This window comes from Talpa occidentalis, unplaced genomic scaffold, assembly GCF_014898055.3.
Source record: "Talpa occidentalis isolate TD23 unplaced genomic scaffold, MPIMG_talOcc4v2.1, whole genome shotgun sequence".
Taxonomy (NCBI): Eukaryota; Metazoa; Chordata; class Mammalia; order Eulipotyphla; family Talpidae; genus Talpa; species Talpa occidentalis.
In genome coordinates, this window is record NW_026555331.1 from 24,709,291 (window position 1) to 24,732,423 (window position 23,133).

Consider the following 23,133-nt stretch of genomic DNA (forward strand, 5'->3'; position numbering starts at 1 on the left):
AAGCCTCCTATTGGTCTTTCCCAATTTTAAGTTTCTGTATGTTTTCATGCATATGATTTTATCTTCTGATATGCCTGGGTTCTTGTTTGTTTTACATTTTATTTTTAAAAAATTGTAGATTCTTAAATGCTGCAAAGATATTATAGAAATATCTTGCATACGCTTCAATCATCCTCCCCCTCAGCTTATATGATTATATGTAAAATCAAAACCTGAAAATGGTCAGTTTATCATATGTGTATACATGTAAATATGCATTACCACCACCACCACCACAACCAAAATAAAAACCATTCCACAGTCACAAAAATGTATCTCATGATACCCCTATAATCACACCTTCTTGGGCCTTTCCTGGTGGCGCAGCGGTTGAGCGCTGTCCTGCGAAGCTGCCTGCAGCCTCTGCAGTGCACGTTCGATCCCAGGCCGCCATCGAGGGTCCCACATGGCGCGCAGACCTCTCCTGCCGCACCCGCTGCTCCCCTCAGCAGTGTGCTTTGATCCTTCTGCCTGTTCTGCTCTCTTCTCTGGCTCTGGTGAATTCTCTCACCCTCCTATACTTCTGACTGACCCAGTGCTTGTATAAATACATAAATAAATCTTTAAAAAAGAAAAAATCACAACCTCTTTCACCCACCATCCATAACCCATGGCAATCAATAATCTGTTCAATGAAAATTAAAATACATAAATAATAAATGTGTTATATATGATATAATACATAAATAATAAATGTGTTATATATGATATACTATATAAATATAGGTATAATAATATAATATGTGACCTTTAGAAATTAGCTTTTTTTGGTAAGTTTTTATTGAGTCAGCATATTAGCAAATCTTTGCCAAATTAATTTGAGATGATGTATATTTTTTCAGAGAATGTTTGCACTTTCTCCTGCCAAGGACCTGGTGTCCCAGTACTCTGAAATCACCTTGGTTAAATTTTAGAGATTGACATATTCATAGACTGAGAGCTACTCTCTGTGAGGGTCTCTAACATCTGGTTCACAGTTGATGCAACCATTCAGAATACCAACCCAAAATTCAAGGAGATTCAAAATTCAAGTAGATTCATTACAACTTCTTCTCTTGGACTCAGGGCTCCAACTCTCTCTTCTTAAAGTCTTAACTTTTCAATTCTTCCCTCTGAAATCATTTAATGTGCCCAAGTAAAAGGAAATTCTGATCTACTGACCTATTGACCTGCCCCTCTGAGTTTCTTTCCTTCTCTGAACTCTAGCACAGTAATTTTTCTCTATCTTGTTAAATTTGCATGTCTTCAAGCAAATGAGTCTCTCTCTCTATATATATATACATATATGTACATTCCATATGACTTGTGTGTGTATTCCACATTTCCTAGCTATCTTCAGCAGTAGGTGGATCTAAATTACCTTGTCTATTATTTCTGCCAACAAATGTTTTCTATAGTTATATTTTATTTGACATATACAGATATAAAATCTAAAAAAATTGAATTTTTGAATAAAAATTGGGATATCTGACTTTTCCTGATATCTGAATTCACTCAAGACAAAAGTTAAGTAAAACATTTAGGAGATACTTTTCCTTTAGTTCTCAATTTGGCTGCCATTTCCCCCACTGCTATTCTCTGCAAATAGCATGCCTGTCTGAGCACTGTAAGCAATCTTATTTCAAGGAAATAAATTGAATATGACCTTTTTGTTCCTAGAATTTTGTTAAATACTATGATCCTGATTACTCTAAATTCTGGTCGCTCAATTGTTTTCTTCCATTATTTAGAAGTGCCGTCTTGGGGAATAAAGTAAGTCAAATTGCTTGTATCATTCCCACTAAATGACTGAATATCCAATCTACACACAGGCTGACAGTCTTTCTTACCTCCCTACAATTTTGCCACTCATGATAACTTTAAACCTATTAAAGATATTTAGTTATAATTAGTGAGCATTATTACTACTACTGAAGAGAGATAAAGGGTAAGTATGCTTAGTCATTACTACAGGAAACTGGTTATTAAAAGTCCCTCTACTATCGTCAGTTCCTAGGAAAAATTTCTTAGAATCCATTTTTCCATTAGTGAACTTAGTATAATCATGACTGCTTCTGCCATACTCACAGAAGATAAGTAAATAGGAAAATATGAGACATATTAAAAATTACTCGAGGTCAAAATCATTACCTAGATTTGAAGATCATCATTTTACTAGTATCAGTTGTTTCATTAATATATCAATATATTGAGGAACCACAATGTGTATTTGCTATTTCAAGTCCATGTGTAGCTTATTCTTATAGGAAAAATATATTGGTCCTCAAGGAGCTTAAGTTTTATATGCACAGAGAGATCAAATAGAAAGCAGTATAAAATATATATGAAATACTTCTATAAATATAAAATAGCAATATAAAATGAAGTGGTCTTTTGCCACTAGAATGCAGATTAAAAGAATAATAAAAAGTTAGAAACATTAAATAAGAAAGGCTCCTAAAAAAGATTGTTGGGTCAGATTTTGAGCAAAGTTTGACAAAGTCTTCCAGGAGAGAGAGGTGAGCAAAGTTTGACAAAGGCTTGTAGGAGAGAGAGGTGAGATTATTCCTATAAGTGGTACGTTTTTTTGCAGAGCTTTTCTTAGTCCACATTTATTCTTCTGCAGAATTTTGAAGATTTTGTAGTATGTTGGCACAGAGTTGATTTTTTTAATGCTCAAGAATATGTAGATAGTCAAGTGTACTATATATAGAAATAGGAAGTGAGAGAATAATGTGGATAATCATCGCCAGTCTCAGTTCAGTCTTGCCATATTTCCTCTCTGTATTCAATAGAAATACTGCATTGTCTACAGGAGGTAACAAGACATTCAATATGTAGATACTGACCTTAAGGCTCTTACAATAACCATTAGAGGTTTAGGCATGTACATGGGAAATTAAATAATATGCAGTAGTAGATATACAAAAAATGTCATAAGGCAATGGATAATATTAATAGATATATAAACATAAAAAATATCAGGGAGTTGACAAGTCTTAGCAAAGTTTACTGGAAGCAGAATCTTGGTGGGGCTGACATAAAAGAAAAAAAATACTCGAAAGAGATGTAAAATAGAATAATTTCAGCATAAATGTAGCTTAGAATCATTTCAGCATAGAGGTCTTCCATTTGAACTAGAAGAACCCCTCTACCACATCACTAATAAATGGCTCTTCATTTTTTATTTTCCCCAGTATCACAAAAATCATTTTTATGAGACAAGTTCTTAGAGAGAATGTACTTTCTTATACTCAGCTCCAAATCAGCCTCATTAAATCTGTTAGAGCTTTCCAAAACTTTGCAGTCCCAGTGTCTGTTAATTTCCAGGAGCTCCAATATATTTCAGATGAGCTGGTTTATTGATACTTACTTATTTGACTCTCCTAGCTGTCATGCAAATGAAGTAGCTTGGTGGTAACCACAGCCCCAGGACGATGGCCATGGGAACCAGTGCTTATCACAGTGTGGTATTATCTCTTCTTTTGTATATTCTACTGAAAAAAAGATTGAGAGGCATTACTCATTATAACATGATGGTGAGCAGATCCACATTTTGGAATCAGACAAATCCAAGTTAGTTATTAATTCTCATACCTTTCAGACCTCAACTTCTACATTGTTCAAAGGGTACAATAACACTGGCTCCTTTGTAGAGTTAGCATAAGAATTAAAGGTGAAAACATATTAGTAATTAATGTGATAACACATGAACGATAAACACTATTTTGTCATTAGTTTTTCTTTTTCCTTTGTTAACCACAATATAAATTTCTCTTCTACTTTACAAATTTCATGTTCTTAAAAGTAGCTCTTATTTACTCTAAGATGCCTCCTCTGACTAAATATCCCAAGTTCCTTCCACATCTCCTTGTTGAATGTGAATTCAAATTTCTTCAACTTCTTATTTGCTCTCTTCCAGTTAATGTACAGTGTCGTGCTGTTTTCTTTTAAATATATAGGACTAAGAAAAAATGAGCCCCTGCATGTTTGGCTTGATAAATTATTCCTTGAAGAGTGGACAGAAAAGCCAAATAAAGGAAGGATAATCTCAATGGAAAATGATGTAACAAGCAAGGGAGAAGAAAGCATAATACATGTCTTGTTTATTAACAATGGCCAAACTGGCTATAAGTCACAGGGAAAAAAAAAATTTTAAATGGAATGGATTGTGAAATCCTTGGAACAATTGTTACAGAGCTACATACACCAAGGGGAAACGGATGGCTTGGATATGAGTCCTCACCCACATGCTTAAAAACTCAGGACAAGACTCAGGCCAGGCATCCAGGAAAATTTAACAGAAGGTTTATTTACAAGGGAAATGAGAGAAGGGAAGCTCAGAGAAAGAGATAAAAAGAGGGATTAATTTATCAATGCATCCTACTAGTAATGCTGTCTGAGCTGACCCCTGCATGCATGATAAAGGCTGGAAAACCAAGTCCCCTGCAGGCCCCAAAGTGTTCAGTTTTATACCAAGCATGGCTGCTTAACTCCATCCTTAATTCCCAGCAATCCCTCATTCAAGGTGTCAAGTGTCATGGTATATTCACGGTATGATGGTAGCTGTAATCCTTGGTGCCTGGGATCTCTTTGGCATGGAGGTGGAGGTGGAGTCCATAAAACACAGATGGGTGGAATTTATCCAGCACGCACTGTGCCCCCAATACTGTGAGACTGGACTCTATTAATATAGAGGAAAACCAAAGATGTCATCTTTCTAGGGGACTGCTCTACCACTTGAAAGCAAGCTACCATATTTATGTGAACAACTCATAAGCATTATGAGCAGTTTACAGTAGCAGCAAAATGTTATAAATATTATAACCCTACTTTTGCTCCCCATATATATATATATATATATATATATATATATATATATATATAGAGAGAGAGAGAGAGAGAGAGAGAGAGATAAAAACTATTAATAACTCTGGAATCATTCCAAGGGAGATGCTGAAAACCTGGAGATGATTCACAAACTACACATTCTCTTTGGCTGTTGGCTGCTACAGTCCACTAACATTGGAAAGAGGATAGTATCCCAAAGAAACTATTTTGACCTTTCCTGAGACTCATAACCCAGTAGCTTCAATCTTTACATTTCCTTTCCCCCTCACTTTCTTTTCTTGCTTCTGGTTACTTACTTTCCCATTCACTACAGATAGCATAATGCTTAGAATTTTGGAGGGTCCCAGCCCAACCTCTGCTAATGATTCTGGGAAAATTACTCAAGTTCTTTGTAACTCAGTTTCCTCTTCTGTAAAAGTGAGGTTTTGTACAGAACTCTAAAAATTGCAACCATTAAATGAGTTACTGATCAAAAGAGAATCCTGCATTAGTGCCACTTAGGTTAACTATTGTTATTTTAGATCATTATTCATAATTCAACAGATACCACACATTCAGCTAGTCATAGGATGCAGGACAATCCCTTACTCTGGATGGTCCTCTTCTCCATGATTTTGTGATCAAGGCAATGACTTTAGAATCTGATTCCTAGAAGCAATTTATTAGCTACCATTTACAGTTTTTGTCATCTTGGATAAAGCGCTTAATTTCTCTCAGCTTGGTTTCTCATCTGTAAACTGAGGATGAATAAAATCTGCTTTGAAGTTGGTTTTTTTTTTTTTTTTTTTTTTCCTATTAAATAAGACATACATATCGCCTGGAGCAAAGGTGGAACTAAATATACACCTCTTCGCCCCAGCCGTGTCCACATATGAGACTGAGGGCCCCACCCTGACTTTAAGAGCCAGCGCTTTCTTGTGAAGTGACAGGCAGGAGCACGGTGGTACGGCGGGAACCTGTCTTTAGAAAGGGCAATGCCCACTGGGCAGGAGACAGCAGAGCTACGGGGGAGGCGGGGAGACCGCCCCTGGACTACATCTCCCGGTATGCTCAGCCAGAGGGAGCGCCCTGCCCCGCCCCTCCCCGCCCCGCCCCACCGGCGGGACGGGCGCTGCCCACCCAGCCAGCCGAGCTGCGCGCGGAGGCTACAAGTGCCACGGCTGGCGATCCGGCGACTTTCGCGAGCAGCGGCGCAGGGACGAGCTCTCGGCTGCAGACCGCCCCGGGCAGCCGCGGCAGGAGGTCAGTGGCGGAGAGCGGGACGAGGAGGAGGCGTTGGGGAGCGGGAGAGAGCCCCGGAGCCAGGCGCAATAGGGGCGCGTGTCCCCACTCCCTACCCACTGTGCTCGCCTGGCTTCGAGGTACTCTGCGGACACAACCCCACGCCGGGTGCCCGGCGGGCTCTGAGTTCGCCAGGAACGTATTGATCGACCCCGTGGTGCTGCTGGGTGCACCGCTGCCTGGTGCTGGCGGGCGGCGCGCGCCCCCGGCGCAGGGCGCGCAGGTCGGATCGCGGAGGTCGCCGCCGCCGGGGTAGCCTCCCGGGGGTCAGTTGCTGCCAATGCAAATGTGAATGCTCGGTGTGGACCGCGGACGGAGGAGGGAAAGTGTGTCCCATCGCTGTGAGGTGCAGTTTCCCTAACGGCGCTCTTCAACAGACCGGAGAGAAGAGAGGCAGGGGGCGCAAGGAAAGAGGCTTTAGCCGATCCCCTGGGATTATCCATTCTCCAGTGAGGATGGAAGTCCCGGATTATCGAGCTGCATAGGAAATAAACTGCAGCTCTTGTATCTCCGAGAGAACGAGCGGGGACCACTCTTCTTTAAGGAGGGAAGCAGACGAAGGGAATTAAGGGGTGATTTCTTTCCCCCCTTTGTTTTAAATTGGAAGTCGCATAAGAGACTGCCGATTTTTTATCTGAAGTAGTCCAATGGGACGGGTTAATTGTGCCAAAGGTTAATCAGAGCGCCTCACGTCTACTGGAACTGCGAGGTTTCTCGTTTCAATAATTTATGAAATCCGTTACCATCTTTTCGTTCATTGACGGGTCCTGTCCACTTGCTAAAGGGAACCTCTGGATCGGTTGTGCTGTGTGTGTGTGTGTGTTCTGAGTAGCCAGGTAGAATTCAGGTGAGCTTTTCTAGCTGCCAGAGCTGTGAATTTTGAAGCATAAAAAGCCCCAAGCCATGAGTTAAATCAGTCATTGCCCTAGACTTGGAAACAAAATAAATGGGGCTCTTGCTTGGAACCCTGTACTTGGTGATAGTGGAAAGTAGATTTGTGTTCCTTGGGATGGATAGCAGAGGCAGAGGGAAAATAGACATTGGTTTTCTGCTTAACTCAGAGTTCTGTCCCAGAAATGTCCCTTGCTGGGGGCGGGGTGGGGGGGGTGGATGGGTCGTGGGGGGCGGGGGAGAGGAATGTCTTGGGTACAAAGTTCCATAGATAATCTTGAAAATAGCTTTTCACCTTTTTTCCTCAACAAAACTGTAACTCTTTAGGTTTATAACTTGCTTTTTTTTTTTTTTTAATTTTCCGTTACTTGTAGACTTATGGTTAAAAACTTCTGGGTGGTCAATTTCCTGTGCACTTTTGCTAGCAAAGCATGCAGAGGGAGAGGAACTTAGATCCACTGAGCTGGAGTAACAGACCTGGGGCTGGCAGCTGTGATTGTATGGAGGAGTGGGCTGGGATTTTACAGGAATCACACAGTGAGCTTTGTTGTCTACATACTTCCCAGTAGAGAACATGCTTCCCTCATGTAGCACTGAGGGGATAGGCTGAGCGTGGAAGCACATTGAAAGTGCCTAGCATCTTGAGAATAGAGAGCTCTGTCACTAGCAGTTGTATGAGGTACAAGCATAGAGAAGTGACTGATAAATCAGCCATTTTTCATCCACTTCAGAGCTATTCTGTCTAAATGCTGAGCCCCAGTTCCAGTGGAGCCCAACTGATGGGGCCCTATATTCATTCCCCGGTGACGCTGTATTAGAATCAAGAGTGTAAACACTTGTGATCTGACTGAGTTGTTAGATAGTCTCTGCTGCCCCAGGTTCTCCAGAAAATCAGCAGGTCTGCTAAAAAAGGTCCCTGCCTTTCTCATTTGTGTCTCTATACAGGAAACCTGCCTTCTCATTTGAGGGATCCTGTCACAGAAATGTGTGAGTGTCCTTGGATAAATTTGGCTTGGTGACGGCAGTGCTTTCTTCAGAGACACTCCCACTTCCTCCGTGCGCCTTCTCTACCCTGACCTAAGTTTCCTAGTGTTGATACCTGTGATAAGTCAGAGGACTTGTCCCCTTTACACTTTCCTGCCATTAGGTATCCTCTCCTTTTACCCTTTCAGGAGGAACTGGCTGAGGTGTTTACAACTGTGGCTGCAGAGGAGATGGGGGCCTCAGGAGTAGCTCTTTTGGCAGTGCAGCCTTAGCTGCTCTTGGGTTCTTATCTGTACTGTATTGCTGTTGGCAGAATTTCTGGAAACTACTGGGGATATTTGACTAGCTCCAATGGAGCTCCACTACCTTGCAAAGAAGGGCAGCCAAACAGTTCTGTGCGATGCTGTCCACTGGAGTTCACCAGGGCCTCCTGGTGACCAGGCAGATGCAGCAGCCACCAAAGCTGCTCTCTGCAGCCAGAGACACTGTGCATCCATACCAAGAGCAGCTGAGCTAGAAGGGTCTAAACTTAGCCCTGCTCCAGCTTCCCCCACCCCCTCTCTGCAAGACAGTGTTATTCAGCCAGACTCCTTCCCATCAGGACCTCTCAACTCAGGGAACAACCAAATTACAGCGGAGCGGAAAGTCTGCAACTGCTGTAGCCAGGAATTAGAAACTTCTTTTACATATGTGGATGAGAATGTCAACTTGGAGCAGAGGAACCGGAGCTCCCCTTCATCAAAAGGGAGTAATCACCTGGGAGACCTCGGTTGGAGAAATTCAAATGAATGGTCCCATGAGGCTGCCATTTCCCTGATATCTGAAGATGAAGACGATACAAGTTCAGAAGCCACATCTTCCGGGAAGTCAGTAGACTATGGTTTCATCAGTGCCATCTTGTTCTTGGTCACTGGCATCTTACTGGTGATCATCTCTTACATTGTCCCACGGGAAGTGACAGTGGATCCCAACACAGTGGCGGCCCGAGAGATGGAACGCCTGGAGAAGGAAAGTGCAAGGCTGGGGGCTCACTTGGACCGCTGTGTGATTGCAGGACTCTGCCTCCTCACCCTTGGGGGGGTTGTTTTGTCCTGTTTGCTAATGATGTCTATGTGGAAGGGGGAGCTCTATCGTCGCAACAGGTTTGCCTCTTCCAAAGAGTCTGCAAAACTCTATGGTTCTTTCAACTTCAGGATGAAAACCGGCGCTAATGAGAATACCCTGGAACTGTCCTTAGTAGAAGAAGATGTTCTTGCTGTACAGAGTTAATTCTGGTTGTGACCTTCTTGGAGTCAGCCTTGGCATTTTATATGAAACAACAAACACATTTCTTAAAGTTAACAGTGTAGTTTATTTCCCTGGCAAGAAAAGTTTATATCCCAAATCAACAGCCAGTGAGTGTTTTTGTTCTCGATGTATTTTTTATTTAGAAGAAGTCCATCTAAGATGCATTGAGAAACCCCAATTGGCTACATTTATCCTTCTAAACATCTGAAATTAATCAATCATAATAGCCGTTAGTTTCTACTTAGCAAAATGTTTCTAATGACCTACTGTACAAATGATTTCTTTTATAAGATATGGGATATTATTCTTTGGATACTACCAAGTGTCCTAAACACAGGAGAATTAATTAGTTATCTATTTTGTGAAAAAGAACATAAGCAGTAATGATATATTAAGGTTTAAATTTAATTCTCAAAGGTGCTTATCCATTTTCTTGCTAAATTTTTCCTTCCTATAATTTGACTAAATACTAAATATATAGGTTTTTGACTTTGAATATTTTGAAGCTGGAGATATTTGTTATTAAAAAAAAAACTGTAAAAACACGTTATCTTTAAAATTATTCCTGTACTCAGAAGTAGTAACTAAGTCATTAGAATAAACTTTCTAATAAGTGAAAATAATATCAGTCGCTATAAGATCAATCTGAATTTAACCGAGAGTGGTAGTGCCAGACATTAGTCAGTGTTGCATGCCCATTTTCTAGATGAAGTAAAATTAGTTATTGATGTAAATTTCCTTTTCTGTTTGTGGTTTAGCCATCATACTGATTACCAGCACTCTTGAGGTCTTTCCTGGTTCTCACACCAGAGAATCAATGGTAGACATTTTTAATCTATTCCTACACATCTTAGTATTGAGGCAGGTCTCAGTCATGACTGGCTCAGATAAGCTCCCAAGTGACATTTTGTTTGGAGAAAACCTCCAACACATTTGCAGCTATACTCTTGGGGATGATGCCACAAAGTCAGTAATGTCACTTGCTCTGAGTTAAGCAACAAACTATAGCCCCAGAATGGCAGCACACCATAAACCCGGTCAAAAAAGGAACCTAGAAAGGGAGAGTAAGGAAAGCGAACACACTGAGTTAGTGCGAACGACACTCATCACTGAAATTCACCTCCTGTAACAATGGTCCAGGCATTAGTCTGAGTGTCTTATATCTGGGCCCTCAGTAATTGTGTCTTCTCTCCCCATGAAGTTTAAACTCTTATTCTAGAAGGATATTGGAAAAGTGGCCACAAGTTTGTAACAACCACTGTCCTAACATGCTGTCTCTGTATGATAATGGTTCAGGAAGGGGGTACAGAAAAACAGCCTCAAAAACATGTTGCATTTGGCAACTATTCTTTGAGAGGTTCCAGCCTCCTGCTGCAAGTAGTTTTAACTTCCTTTTACTGGGATCAGCCGAATCATTCTGAAAGAAATCTGGAGCTGGGAATTGGGGTGGGGAGGCAGGGATGGGAGAAGTCAGAAAGTGATGCTTTTTCCAGGTACTAAGGCTAATTCTAATGTTGGAGGTTTTGTTGTTAACTGCAGAGTATGGAACACATAGTTTACTGGCTAGCAGAGTGTGTAGTCAGAATAGCCATGTGAATGAGGTCTGTGGGTGTCAGATCTATTTGATGAGTTAGGTATACTGTGTTACTAAGAGTTAAGGGGAAATACAAAAAGGGTGGCTAGATGATAGTAAAAATAGAGAAGATGGGAGTATGAAAGAATTATTAGGTAAAAGCAAGACATGATATTGACATCAGAAGAAGCTTGCCCTGTTGCACAGACTTTTTGATTGAGAAAGATTTTGGACAATAGAAACATGACTTTTGTCTTCTCTTGCTACTTCTTTGTGCTTTTTAGCAAACATTTTGTTGTATTTTGACTCTAATGTCATGGTTTATGTTGAGACCAGCTTACCAGTAATATAGATATGACATTTTGAAAGTTTATAAATTGTCAGGTTCCAGCCTGCTTGAGGATTCAATTTGGATGACGTTTAGGCAATGAGGGAATAATCTACCCCTTGGCTGAGAGAATAGGCCTGAATTGTGTATTTTAAAAACAATCAAATAAACATGTTTATTCATAGAAGCTAAGTGGGATCAGCTGAGTATGTTTTTATTTATTGATGAAACAGAATTAATTAGCCAAATCATAGACTCAACTGAATTAATGTGCAACCCAATTTTTAGACAAATTTGGGAATCAAGTGTCAGGGAGATTTTTCAGTTCTGTAAAACTGATGATAAAAAAGTGAAAGCTTTTCAGCTTTACATTTGGATGCATTTAATCTTGTAGTGCTACTGAATCATATATAGCTCTGATGTGATCTCTCTATATATAATATATATATAATATGTATAAATTAGGAAAAGAAAATATTCAGGAAAAAAAGATTTAACAAGTCAAAATATATCTCCTTCCTTTCAACTTTTAACTTGAAATGTAATAAATCAATGCTTATTTCAACATTATTCATTTATTTGGACACATCTTTTTTAAGGTTCTGAGTATGTAAGAGCCAACTACTCCACCAAAAGGAATTCCTGCAGAAACTCATCTGGAAGCCTCCTTTAGTGCTGTGTGGACATAATTCAGAAAATTGCCTTAATTTTCCCCAGGATTTCAGTTGTGTAGCCTTAGTCCATCCTGTCAGTGCCTGAATTCAAGATGAAGATCACTTGAATTTAAAGTGAAGATAGTAATGCAGGCAAAAAAAAAAAAATTCTCAACTTCAAACACTGGTGTTTCCAGTTTGATAGAGATGTTTTGACTCTAAATACGTTTATTTGGAAGTACTTTGGCAAGACCAGTTCATAAATGTTACAGATATTGAACTGATGATAGCTGTGCAGGCCTTGGCCCCCTCAGGGAGATTTGTGCTCCTCTAGCTAGCTCTTCGACATGGTGCTGGTTGTTGTCAGTTTTTAGGGGTAGGCCCTGGAGAAGCAAAACTTTCTTTCAGAGGCTCATAGTGTAGAAGGTCTTCACTTTATTTACCAAGTATGGGAAATCACCTTGCTAATCTTGAGAGAAGGCAGCTTTTTGTTCAGCAGTGTGACCCAAAGGGGTGAATACCAGAAAGCAAGCTGCTTTCTCCATTTTTACTGGGATTTACGTGCTGCTAATGGATAGTTTAATCTTCTTAATGACTTTAGTAATTAAACTGTTCCTTTTTAGGACATCTTAAACTGCTTCAGCTGAAGCTGAAGACACAACATTGCCAGGATGTATGTTCTTCCAGCTATTTGGAGCTACTGCAGCTGGCCATGTAATATGATGTACTGGCCCTTCATGAGAAGAATGTCTTTTCTCCAGGTGCCCCATTACTTCCTAGTTGACGTATAGTTTACAGGAGCACGGGACTGCTTCCAACCATGTTTCTTGGCGGCTCTGGGCACTTTTACCCACATGACAGCTGTGCCACTTGATTCTGTACTAGTTAGGAATCTGCCTTGATACCAAGACCACATGCTTGGCTGTCTGGTTAAAATGTCTGAGTCTATCTCACTTGTACTTGTTTGAATTAGGGGCCCAATTGAGCCAGTGCTGGCACATGTCTTTCAAGGTGCAAAGTTAGAATAGGTGCAAATTTAGTGAGACTACCCCACCGTATTCATTTCTGCCTTCCCTTTGTCTCCTAGGTAAAGCTATATGAATGAATGAGCATCATGCTAGTTGATACCAAGAATTAAGAGTATGAACCCAAGTGGCTTTATTTTTTTGTTACTTCTTTATGTATGGCAACAATTCTAAGCAAGATAATTTGAACATGTCAACCTTCACCTTTACATATGCAGTGACAGACACATGCAAAATCTTACCTGGACTAATCCTCCAAAGTTAAAGAAAACTATTCTATCCATCTATAAGGAGAAGGTTTTTCAATGTGAAGGTCAGACTTCATTGGAGCAATTACTGCTACCACAAAAATGTGGTCTGACAAAAGAGATTCACAACCTTTACCAAGGGTTCACCTATTCAGCAAGATTTAATACCATCACAGTGACAAAGGAATAAGACAGATCCTCATAGTTCTATGTGGGATTTAACCTTTCCCAGAATTGAGCATAACGAATGACTCTGATGAGAATTATAATGAAGTCTCACTGGCTTTTCCCTTTATAAAAGGGTTTGTAAGAAAGAATTAGCAGATTTTGTAGCAACATCATTTTATGGTTCATAGTATTCTATAATACTTTTTTCCAACATTTATGAGCATAAGCCTCAGGAAATTAATTTGCCTGACTTGTGCACCGACATTGTAAAAAGTAAGACGTTATTTTAAATACATGAAATTGATTTATAAAAATCTTTGGCTTACACTTAAATGTGTACCTGTAGTTTACATTTGTTCGTGTGCAAGTTTATGTACAGTCAAGTCTATATGTGTATTAGGAGAATATTTTATAATTATGGAGCTGTAATATCCAAAGCTATTAATAAAATAATTTTCTTATAGGAAACTTGGCATGCCTTAATGTTCACTTTAAGGGCAAGAGAAGTCTTTCACAGGTTTTGAATGAAGAATTTGGAATCAACCTCAGAATGAGATACCATAATTATATAAATCTGTTTGGTTGTTCAGCATCCCACAAATTTTTTTTTTATTGTCTCAATTTCAGACTCATAAGAGTGTAGCATATTTAGAATTATTTTACCATGAACTATTATTTTACTTCAGGGAAATATGGGAAGCAGATAGTATTATCCTTTGCTCAAGTTTTAGTGACTCTCCTATGTTTCAGGAATAATCTGACTTCTCTTAACACTGCCATCAGGTTCTGAGCATATGTCATACAAGAAAGTAAAGATGGGTTATTGCTTTTAGTATAGTCAGAGTTTTTCTTTTGTAATTCTAATTGTGATTTTAATTTTACTTCTTGCTAAACAAGAAAAATAATTTTATGTTGATTATATGTTTTTTGAATACTGTAATAGGCAGTTATTAAAGTTATGGGCTTTTTCTTAGGGCATTGGATGCCTTCTAGATTAATAGCAAGTGTGTCATATCATTTTAAAATAAAACTATTAAGATTTTTGTGTTTGTGTTTTTGATGACTTATTTTAATATGAACCTGTGATGTTGATTGGTCCTTTAAAATTATATTTAAAGTTATCTGTTAAAAAAACAATTAGAATAACATTTACCCACTTGCTCCCCAATTCAGATATAACTTTCTTCTTGTTTATCATATAACTAAACAATGATAACTATGTTCTGTGGGTTTTTTTTTTTTTGACCCAAATAGTCAAAGCTATCTGAGTTTGCCTAAATCATTATTGAATTAAAAGTGTGATTTGTACAATGTGGAAAAATATATGAATAGGTATTTATAAAAACACTTATAAAAAATTGGAAAAGTTTCAGATGAGAAACAAATGCCAAATTAGCTTATGTCTCCACCTTTAATCTTCTCTAAATAAAGTTTTAATCTCTAATTTTATTTGAGGGATGCATCACAATTTATGTTATGAAGTGGAATTTTATTCTTATGTCTAAGTGCTGTCAAGGTTGAGACTTGTAAAGAAAGTTGACGAGGATCCTCATATATTATTCAGCTTATTTAAAACAGGATTTTCACTTATAAAGGATGAAAATCTAGACATTTTTTCAATATGAAAACATTGCTAGAAAATGTTGTTTTTTTATTTCTGATTTTTCAGAATGTTGAATTCCAAAATCTTTTGCTAACGGACGCAGCCACCTTTTCACATGTTGCTGTTAATAGACTATTGAGAAAAATAGTCTGAAAAACCTCAGACATATACTGCACCCCTCACAACTTATTAGCCCAAGCTCATTCTATAGTCCTCCGCAAGCCAGGAAATGCAGTTCCATCACTTGCTGTGAAATGAAGAGAAGACTGGTAGGTGACACAAACAACTGCCATATTTCTAATATAATGTGGTGGTGTTTGCTGTGTTTCTGTGTTGTAAAATTACATGATGTATCAATGAACATAAAAATTCCTACATTCTTTAATGACAACTTGAAAAATTTATTTTTCATATACTAAAGGAGAAAAAAGAAAATTTATTCTAAAATCATGTCAGCAAAGCACAATGTAGTAGTTCTTCAATAGGAATATTTTAAAAGAGAAATAATAAGTATTTACTTGAAGATCACCACCTATACGATTTTGTTGTATTATTTTATCATTAAAAATTAGGAGATTAAAATAATTCTATGACTGTATTTTCAGTTTATGGGCAGGAGGAAGTACTTACTTGAATCTCTACTAAGTATTCAATTTATATCTTATTTAATTCTCATAACATTCCTACAAGAGAGGTATTATCTACATTCTACAAATGAAAACTGAAGCCTAAGAATATTAGCTGACTTGCCAAAGTTACAAAACAACTAAGCAGTGGAGAAAGAATTGAAACCTGAGACAACTCCACTAAAAATCTGTATTTATTCCTATAAAAGGAATTTACACTTCTTATAAAAAAATTGTTCTAGTATTTTGTATTTGTCATTTCATAAAAAAAGAAACAGTCATAGGATTCAAGAAGCTAGAACCTTTATAAGGTAATCATACCAACATCTTGCTTTTAGATAATAGAATATTTCTCAAAGTGTAAAATAATAATTAAGCCTATTAAAACTTGTAGTCATCTTATATGCTGTCCCTACTGAGGTTCAGATGACCTTATACTAACACTTTTTTTTTTCTTGGAACTGAAAAGAAAATGTAATTACTCTTCTTCTGTGCACAATAATTCCCACTGGATTTACATTGTCTTCATAAGGAACTCAAAGATACAAAGAAAGTAGTATTTGAGTGCTATGTGCTAGGTGTTCTTGCTTTTATGTAGTGTTTGCTTAATCATCACAACTTGAGGTATAATAAAGATCTCAGAACCAAAGAAGAAAGTGACTTGAAGTGTAAATGCCTGTTTACTCTTGTCAAATCATCTGAGCCATAGTTTCTTCATCTATAAAATCCGGATAATAATATTGTTTGTTTTGCAGGACTCTGATGAAACTTAAGATAAATTACAGGAAGGCCAAGCGACAGTCCAATCTGGTATCCATCCTTAAAGCCAACATTACCTTAAGTGGACTGCTTTGAAATAGCAAGCCCCATATTTTTGAAGGCATTTGTTCACATTGATTAAATACTAACTGACAACTGAGTTGGGTCATCTTCATGATGAAACTTCTTTTCCTCTTAGTCCTTTTTCCTTCTCTCCTCCCTCTACCTTATGCCCCCTCCTCTGCCCTGGTTTCCCTTCTCAGTCTCATCATCATCTATATAGAAAGCATTCATTGGTGTCTCTTACTTCCACCATCATAGATATATTCCACAAAGAAAATTATACATCCCTTTTTAAGACACAAAATCAACCTGGAAAACTGCCTTTTGTTCAAGTGTAGGGTAATATGTGCTGATTTTATGGCCCATAATCTTCCAGACCTTGAATAGTCATAGTTCCAATCATCAGTACACTATGTAGCAGAAAACTCAGTTATATATTTTTTTAATTACAATCTAGCTTTTATTGCATTTGCTTTCAAAAGCCATGCTAATCGCTTTTATTTTTTCAGTTATCTTTTGAACAGAAGAGTTTTGCCATAGAAAATTTTTTTTTACATATCATTTAATTATTTTTTTTCTTTTTTTACATTCATTGAGTTAAAACTTAAAAGATTCTATTCTATGAGCACTCTGGCAAATGAGTATTCTCCTTCACTGCCAATTATCCAGATCAAAGAGTTTATGTGCTTGTATTGAATTTATCTTTGAATGTTATTTAACCTTGCCCATGTTCTGCCAAATTAGCAAAATTAACTGCTCTGGAACAGAGATGACATTAAGGGCAATTGCTGAAAGTTTAACTCATTTCCCCTTGAAACTTAAATGACACAGTCAGCTATGCCCCCTGCTGCTCAGTGAATCCATAGCAGGAAAACCAGGGGCATCAGAGAAGCAAACAGGCAAAGCCAGGACTGGCCTTAAATCATATTTTATACAAGGGATAAGCTCAGGAAAGAATTACCTGGTAGCAAACAGAATGAACGGGCAACTAGGAAAGACTGATGTTAGATCCTAAATAATAATGGATGAGGTTGAGAGAAACTTTGAGAGACAAAATTTAATGACACCACCACCTTATGTCAAAGATCATAATACGGTTAGAGTTGTTTTGGACAATCTCAAAAGAGCAATCATTAGAAAGGGGTCAAGAAACAAAGAAGCAATTCAGATTGGAGGCGGACATTTTGGAGTATTGTTATTGGCACATGGAACTGATAGAAGCAATCAACACAGTAGCCTTGAGTTTATGAAGAAATGTTACTGCCAAAGAAGTCTGTTACTCTGAATCTTTAAAAATAACACTTGGACCCCAAAACTTGTGCTAGTAGGAAGGAAACAGGCCTGAAAATATGTGCAGACTTCAAGGAGGGTGTACTTCTAAATATCCATTTTAGATGCGGTCATGGAGAATAAATGATTAATAAGAAATTCCTAGAATCCTGAACAGGGGTGTTGGGGAAGAGGAGACAAGTAAGTTTCTTCCAGAAGGAAAAACAGAGCCTGGTTAAAGAATGTACTCCACTCTCAGCATATAAAGACCACATAATACCTGCCTGAGAAAATGTCAGTATTTCTGTGGATCAATGGTTATTGCATCCCTTTTTCATCATTTTATATTTTATATGAGGTATAATGTGTCTAGTTTATAGTTTTCTAGATCCCAAAAAGAGATATCCAGACCTTACAGAGAAAACTGCACATCTAGTAGGTCTTGGACTTAGATCTGGGGGCACTGGCTTGGATGCTGAGTCAACTCCCTTGGGAGGTGAGTATGCCCTGTGTGTAAGGAGAAGGGGTGAGCCATAACAGATCCACCAAAGATCAAGCCCTATTTTCTTTGTAGAGTTGTTGCTAGAGAAGAGAACAGTGACACACTAGACACTACATTTCTCAGCTCTCTTTTCATTTATTTGGGGTTGAATGACTAAATTATATCCATACAATATGAGCCAAGCGATGTGTTTCACTTATAGGCTGAGATAGGTAAGGAATCTGCATACCCTTATTCTTGTCCTCTACCATCTGGCTGAGGATTAATTTCATGTGTTAACTTGACTGGATTAAATAATGCCCAGATGGTTGGTAAAACATAATTTCCTGGATGTGTCCATGAGAAGCTGAATAGGTAGACTGAGTAAAGAAGCAAGATAACATGGAGGTTTTCAGTCTGTCCGTACTCAATCTTATTGCTGGGAAATGTAGTCCAACAGTCTATCCAAGAAAAAGAAGAAATGGGTTCTGTGAACCGTTAGCCAGTCTCTGCCAAAATGTATGACCTGGTTGTAGTTTACTCTTTGATATTTACTTATTCTAATGATTTTCTTCATTTCTGCTTACCAAAATTTTTCTCTAGGAGTATTTGATTTGTATTTTCTCAAGTGAATTTGGTTAAGTATGTCATGGTAAAAATATCAACCGATATTATATACAATATAAAATTTATATATCACTGTATAACAAATTACCCTAAAACTTAATGGGCTAAAACAAAAATAACATTTTATTATCTCACACAGTTTCTGTGAGCCAGGAGTTTAGCTGTGTGGTTTGGCTCAGGGTCTCTTAAAATGTTACAGTCAAAAAAAATATTGTCTAGGGCTGCAGTATTTTAAGGTTAGACTGAGACTGGAGGATTCCATTCCACGATGGGTCACTCATATGGCTGGCAAGTATGTGCTGGCTGTTGGCAGGAGGCCTCTATTCCTTCCCAAGTGGACCTCTTCAAAGGCCCTCTTGAATTTCCTCACAACATGACTGCTGAGGTCCCCTACAGAGAGTGATCTTAGATAGAAAAGAGGCACTGCAAAGTTCACTATAGTATAGTTTCAGAAGTCAAACACTGTCCCTTCCACTGCACTCTGTTCATTAGAATAGTCACTAAATACAGCCCACATATAAGGAAAGGAGAAGAAGTGTCCAAAAAAGTATGTATATATTTTAAAATCTCCATACTCAGTGTTTTGATTTTTCTAAATCCCTTCATCCTCCTTAGTGTTGCTAATATAGTAGTTCTTTGACTAATTGATATTTTAATTAACTCTTTGTTTAATTACTACTTTAGTTAAAATCCTACTTTTAGGGATATTAATTACATCCTTTAATTAGGATGTAGTCATGAGAGTATTGGATATGATCTTAGGATAAACAGAACTGACTTTTGAGTCTTCCAGAGAAAATCAGGCTCTCAAGACCAAATGGAGGGAGATACAAGTCTATGGATATGGACACTGTAATGAATAATAAACTGCCCTTGACGAGTCAAGTATCCCACTTCAAAATATGAGATGTATAACATGATTTGGGGAAAAACCTCCAGTTCTAGTCTCTTTCTCTTCTTTGTATGGGCAAATCTATTCAATTCTCAATAAAAGTATCTGTAGTTATCTTTTATGGAAGAGAATCATTAGCACATCTTATTAACAAGTGATTTACATATTAACAAGAGGTTGAAAATAGAAGCTAACACTATTGGGTGCTTATAATATGCTAGGCCCCAGTTTTCACATTTACTCATTTGATCCCCACAGCAAGCCTGTCAAGACTCTGATTACCCTAATGTTATTCATGAGCAAAGTTAAATTTACCACAGAAATTATTAGCTTGCCCAAGGTCACACAGCTCATAAGTGGCAGAACTGGGATTTAAATCCAGAGTCGCATGGTTAATACACTTGCTTGAGGTTAAAGCCAGAAAATGGTGGAGCTGTGACTTCCCACCCAGATCTGACAAAAAATCCATGCTTTTTGTATCTTTAATCGGATGCCATTTACCTCTGTAGTTTGTTTCACCTAAACTGGTTGTTTTTCCCTCTGCCAAAGCCAACCTCATTGATGATTACTTACATCATCATCGATCTTTCTTGTCTTTAAATGACCATAGCACTTAGTATCTGTAGCCCACAATTCACTCAGTGGAGGCTGCCTTATATTGATCACTGTTTCATGCATTAGACTGACTTTTCTTTACAATCACACTTTAAACTCTGAGAGGAAAAGACCCTCTTTAATTTCTATAGTGTCTAGATTAGTATTAACTCATACCAGCCACTCGAGGATTGTTCATGACTTGCATAAAAAAGAAACATGATGAATTCTCCCATTATGCCAAATACAAGTAGCCTGGCCCTGATAGTAAAGTAGCCTCTTATCCTGGTTTCCAAGATAAGAAACCAAGGAAAGTGGGGGGAAAGCCTCTAAAGGAGAGCCAAGAAGCGAATTAAAGTGAGAAAACACTACCCAAGGGAAAAACATAAAAGGACAATGAATTCAACTTGCAGAGCCAGAGACTAAGGTACAATTTAATAAAAAGTCACTACGTTTTAATAGTTGATATGCAAAAAATTCACTCTCACCAGAAATCAAAACATTCAGAATAAAATATTAAACTGATATAATCTTATAATCAAATTGGGATTTTTTTTTCTTTTTTAAAAAGCAATATTTAAAGTTGTTATGAAAGGTTCTATCTGATATATTACTATATCGGAGCAACAATTAATACATTTCTTCATGGATAGCTACAGTATTCAAAATATCCTTTTCCCTAGTATACCACTTCCAGAAAACTTAGAATAGAAATAGAGATAAATAAAAGTTATTTACAAAGATACTTATTGTCACATTAGCTAAAAGAGTGAAATACTGAAAACAATCTCATAACAATAGGGAGATTGCTGAGATAGGAGAAGCTGCAAAACTAGTAAATATAATTTTCAGAAATTTTTAAGGACATGGAGAAATGATCATAAAGTAACATTAAGTGAAGATGTTGTGATACAGATTCTTTTGTCAATTATGTGCAGTATGTGTGATTTAAGACAAGAAGGAAACATTAGAATGCCAACAGTTGTCTCTAGAGTGAAGTTATTGGTGAATTGCTTCTTTGCTGTGTTTTGTATCCCTTTTACTGTCTAAATGCGCTTTTAACTCTTTAGCATTTTTATGACACTGTGTGCTAATATTGATCGAAAGGATTTGAAACTATTAATTCATGTATCATAATTGTAATTAGAACCCCAAAAGGTCGGTACTATTGTTACCTCAATGATATTGAAGATGAAAGTGAAGCATAGTGAAGTTTAAAAATTTCCTCAAGGTCACACAATTAGTAAGATATGGAAGCAGGATTTGAGTCCATGCTTAACTGTGCTATGACTGTGAAAAAGATTTGAAACCAGAAAACAAAATAAAATGATTTTTAATTGGAGAAAATAATATTACCAATTGATTACTTTGACCTCCCTAAGCTAATATATGAAGATAAGAAGACAGCATGTAGAATTCATTTATCCTTCAGGAAGACTATTCCGATATTCAGGATTATTGCATCGGAATGCATTAGAAGGCAAAATGTGGGGACTTCTCTGCGGGGCTGTAAAAATGGAATAGGTGGTCAACTGGATAGTAATACCCTTTTGCTGGGAGTAGGAAGGTGGCTCTCAAGGTTCCTGCCAGGCTTATGACTCAGTGATTCATGAAATAATAAAGCAGGGTTGGATGACCCAGTTTGTCTCCTAATTACATTTATACTCTCATTCTTTAAAGGAGCCATATGAATGAGACTCCTCTTCCTGTAAATATAATAACAATATTATTTGCCTACAACATAAAATAGCACACTAATACAAATACTTTCTAAGGAGAGAATAAGAATCCACTATTCTCTTACCATAGTTCTCAGACTTGAATAAGCTAACTGAGGGACACATAGAAGAAAGAACTCGTCAGCATATTGTCAGGTAAGTATAGGAATTACACCATATAAATAGCTATGATGAATAATTGATTTGGTAGCTAGATGACATTATTTATGCTGAACTGTACTCCATCAGTTTTCCTTCCTCTTCTATGGGGGCTTTTTTGAGTTTAGCTTTTGTGTCAGATTATATGTTAGAGGAAAAAAGAAATACTGTCTAATACTAATTTTTTTTTTTATTTGCCAAGAGGACTATAATGATTCTGAGAAGGTAACTTTAGTGTTTTTGACTTCTATTCAAGTGTAGTAGAAAAAGTTTAATAGAAAAATCACTAATTTACTTTCTCATTATATTAAGCTATATTGGTTTTTAAAAAGATTTTTCCTTTCAAAATAAATAAACCCAGAGGTGGTAATAAATTGTACCCTGTAAGGTAGATCAAACAATGTAGATGGTTGATTTCAGTAGGGTGGGGACAGTGAAAGAAATTGCTGGGGTAATTTGTTATAACCAAGGTGTGAAAGACCTGGGTTTGGTGGAAAGATATGCTGACTTTCAGAATATATGTAAGTTTTAGGATATATGTGTGAATATGTCTAATGATCAATAAAAACATGGGCCTGGAGTACTGGGAGTCTGGGCTTACTTGTGATATAAAAGCTATGTGACAATAATCTTTCAACCCCAAATTGGGATATAAGATCTTTCAAAATATCAAAAGTCATTGAATTAATTTTCATGAAAAATTTTACAAATATAAGAATGTAGAACTATACCATTACATTCTCATTTAGAGAGAGTGAAATCTCCTGGCACAGAATTCTAAGAGGAATTTGAGGTGGGTTCTATTTAAATAATGGGAAAACTGAGGTACAGGAGGATGAGAAAATCCAAAGTAATATTTAGTCAATTTAGGGTCCTGAACTGGAACCCAGATTTCTGGCTCCAGAAACCATGTTCTTAATCACTGTAGTACACTGCTGCTCATCCCCAAAGCCTGGTATTACATCAGCTCTAACCAGGATGTTCAATTGGATTGATGGAGGGAGGGATTGTTGAATGAATGCAAACACAAATAAT

The 23,133-nt window shown here is 37.6% G+C and overlaps 1 protein-coding gene across 1 annotated transcript; it reads left to right on the top strand.

The window, feature by feature from the left end:
* The first annotated feature begins 6,045 nt into the window (after positions 1 to 6,045).
* On the top strand, positions 6,046 to 9,782 carry TMEM74 (transmembrane protein 74). Its single transcript, XM_037502716.1, has 2 exons — positions 6,046 to 6,111; positions 7,987 to 9,782. The coding sequence occupies exon 2, from the start codon at positions 8,377 to 8,379 to the stop codon at positions 9,292 to 9,294; it is 918 nt and encodes a 305-aa protein (XP_037358613.1). The 5' UTR covers positions 6,046 to 6,111; positions 7,987 to 8,376; the 3' UTR covers positions 9,295 to 9,782.
* Positions 9,783 to 23,133: the final 13,351 nt, after the last annotated feature.

What these genes read in the sequence shown, in the direction of transcription:
- TMEM74 (XM_037502716.1), top strand. Translation starts at nt 8,377, where the DNA reads ATGGAGCTCCACTACCTTGCAAAGAAGGGCAGCCAAACAGTTCTGTGC.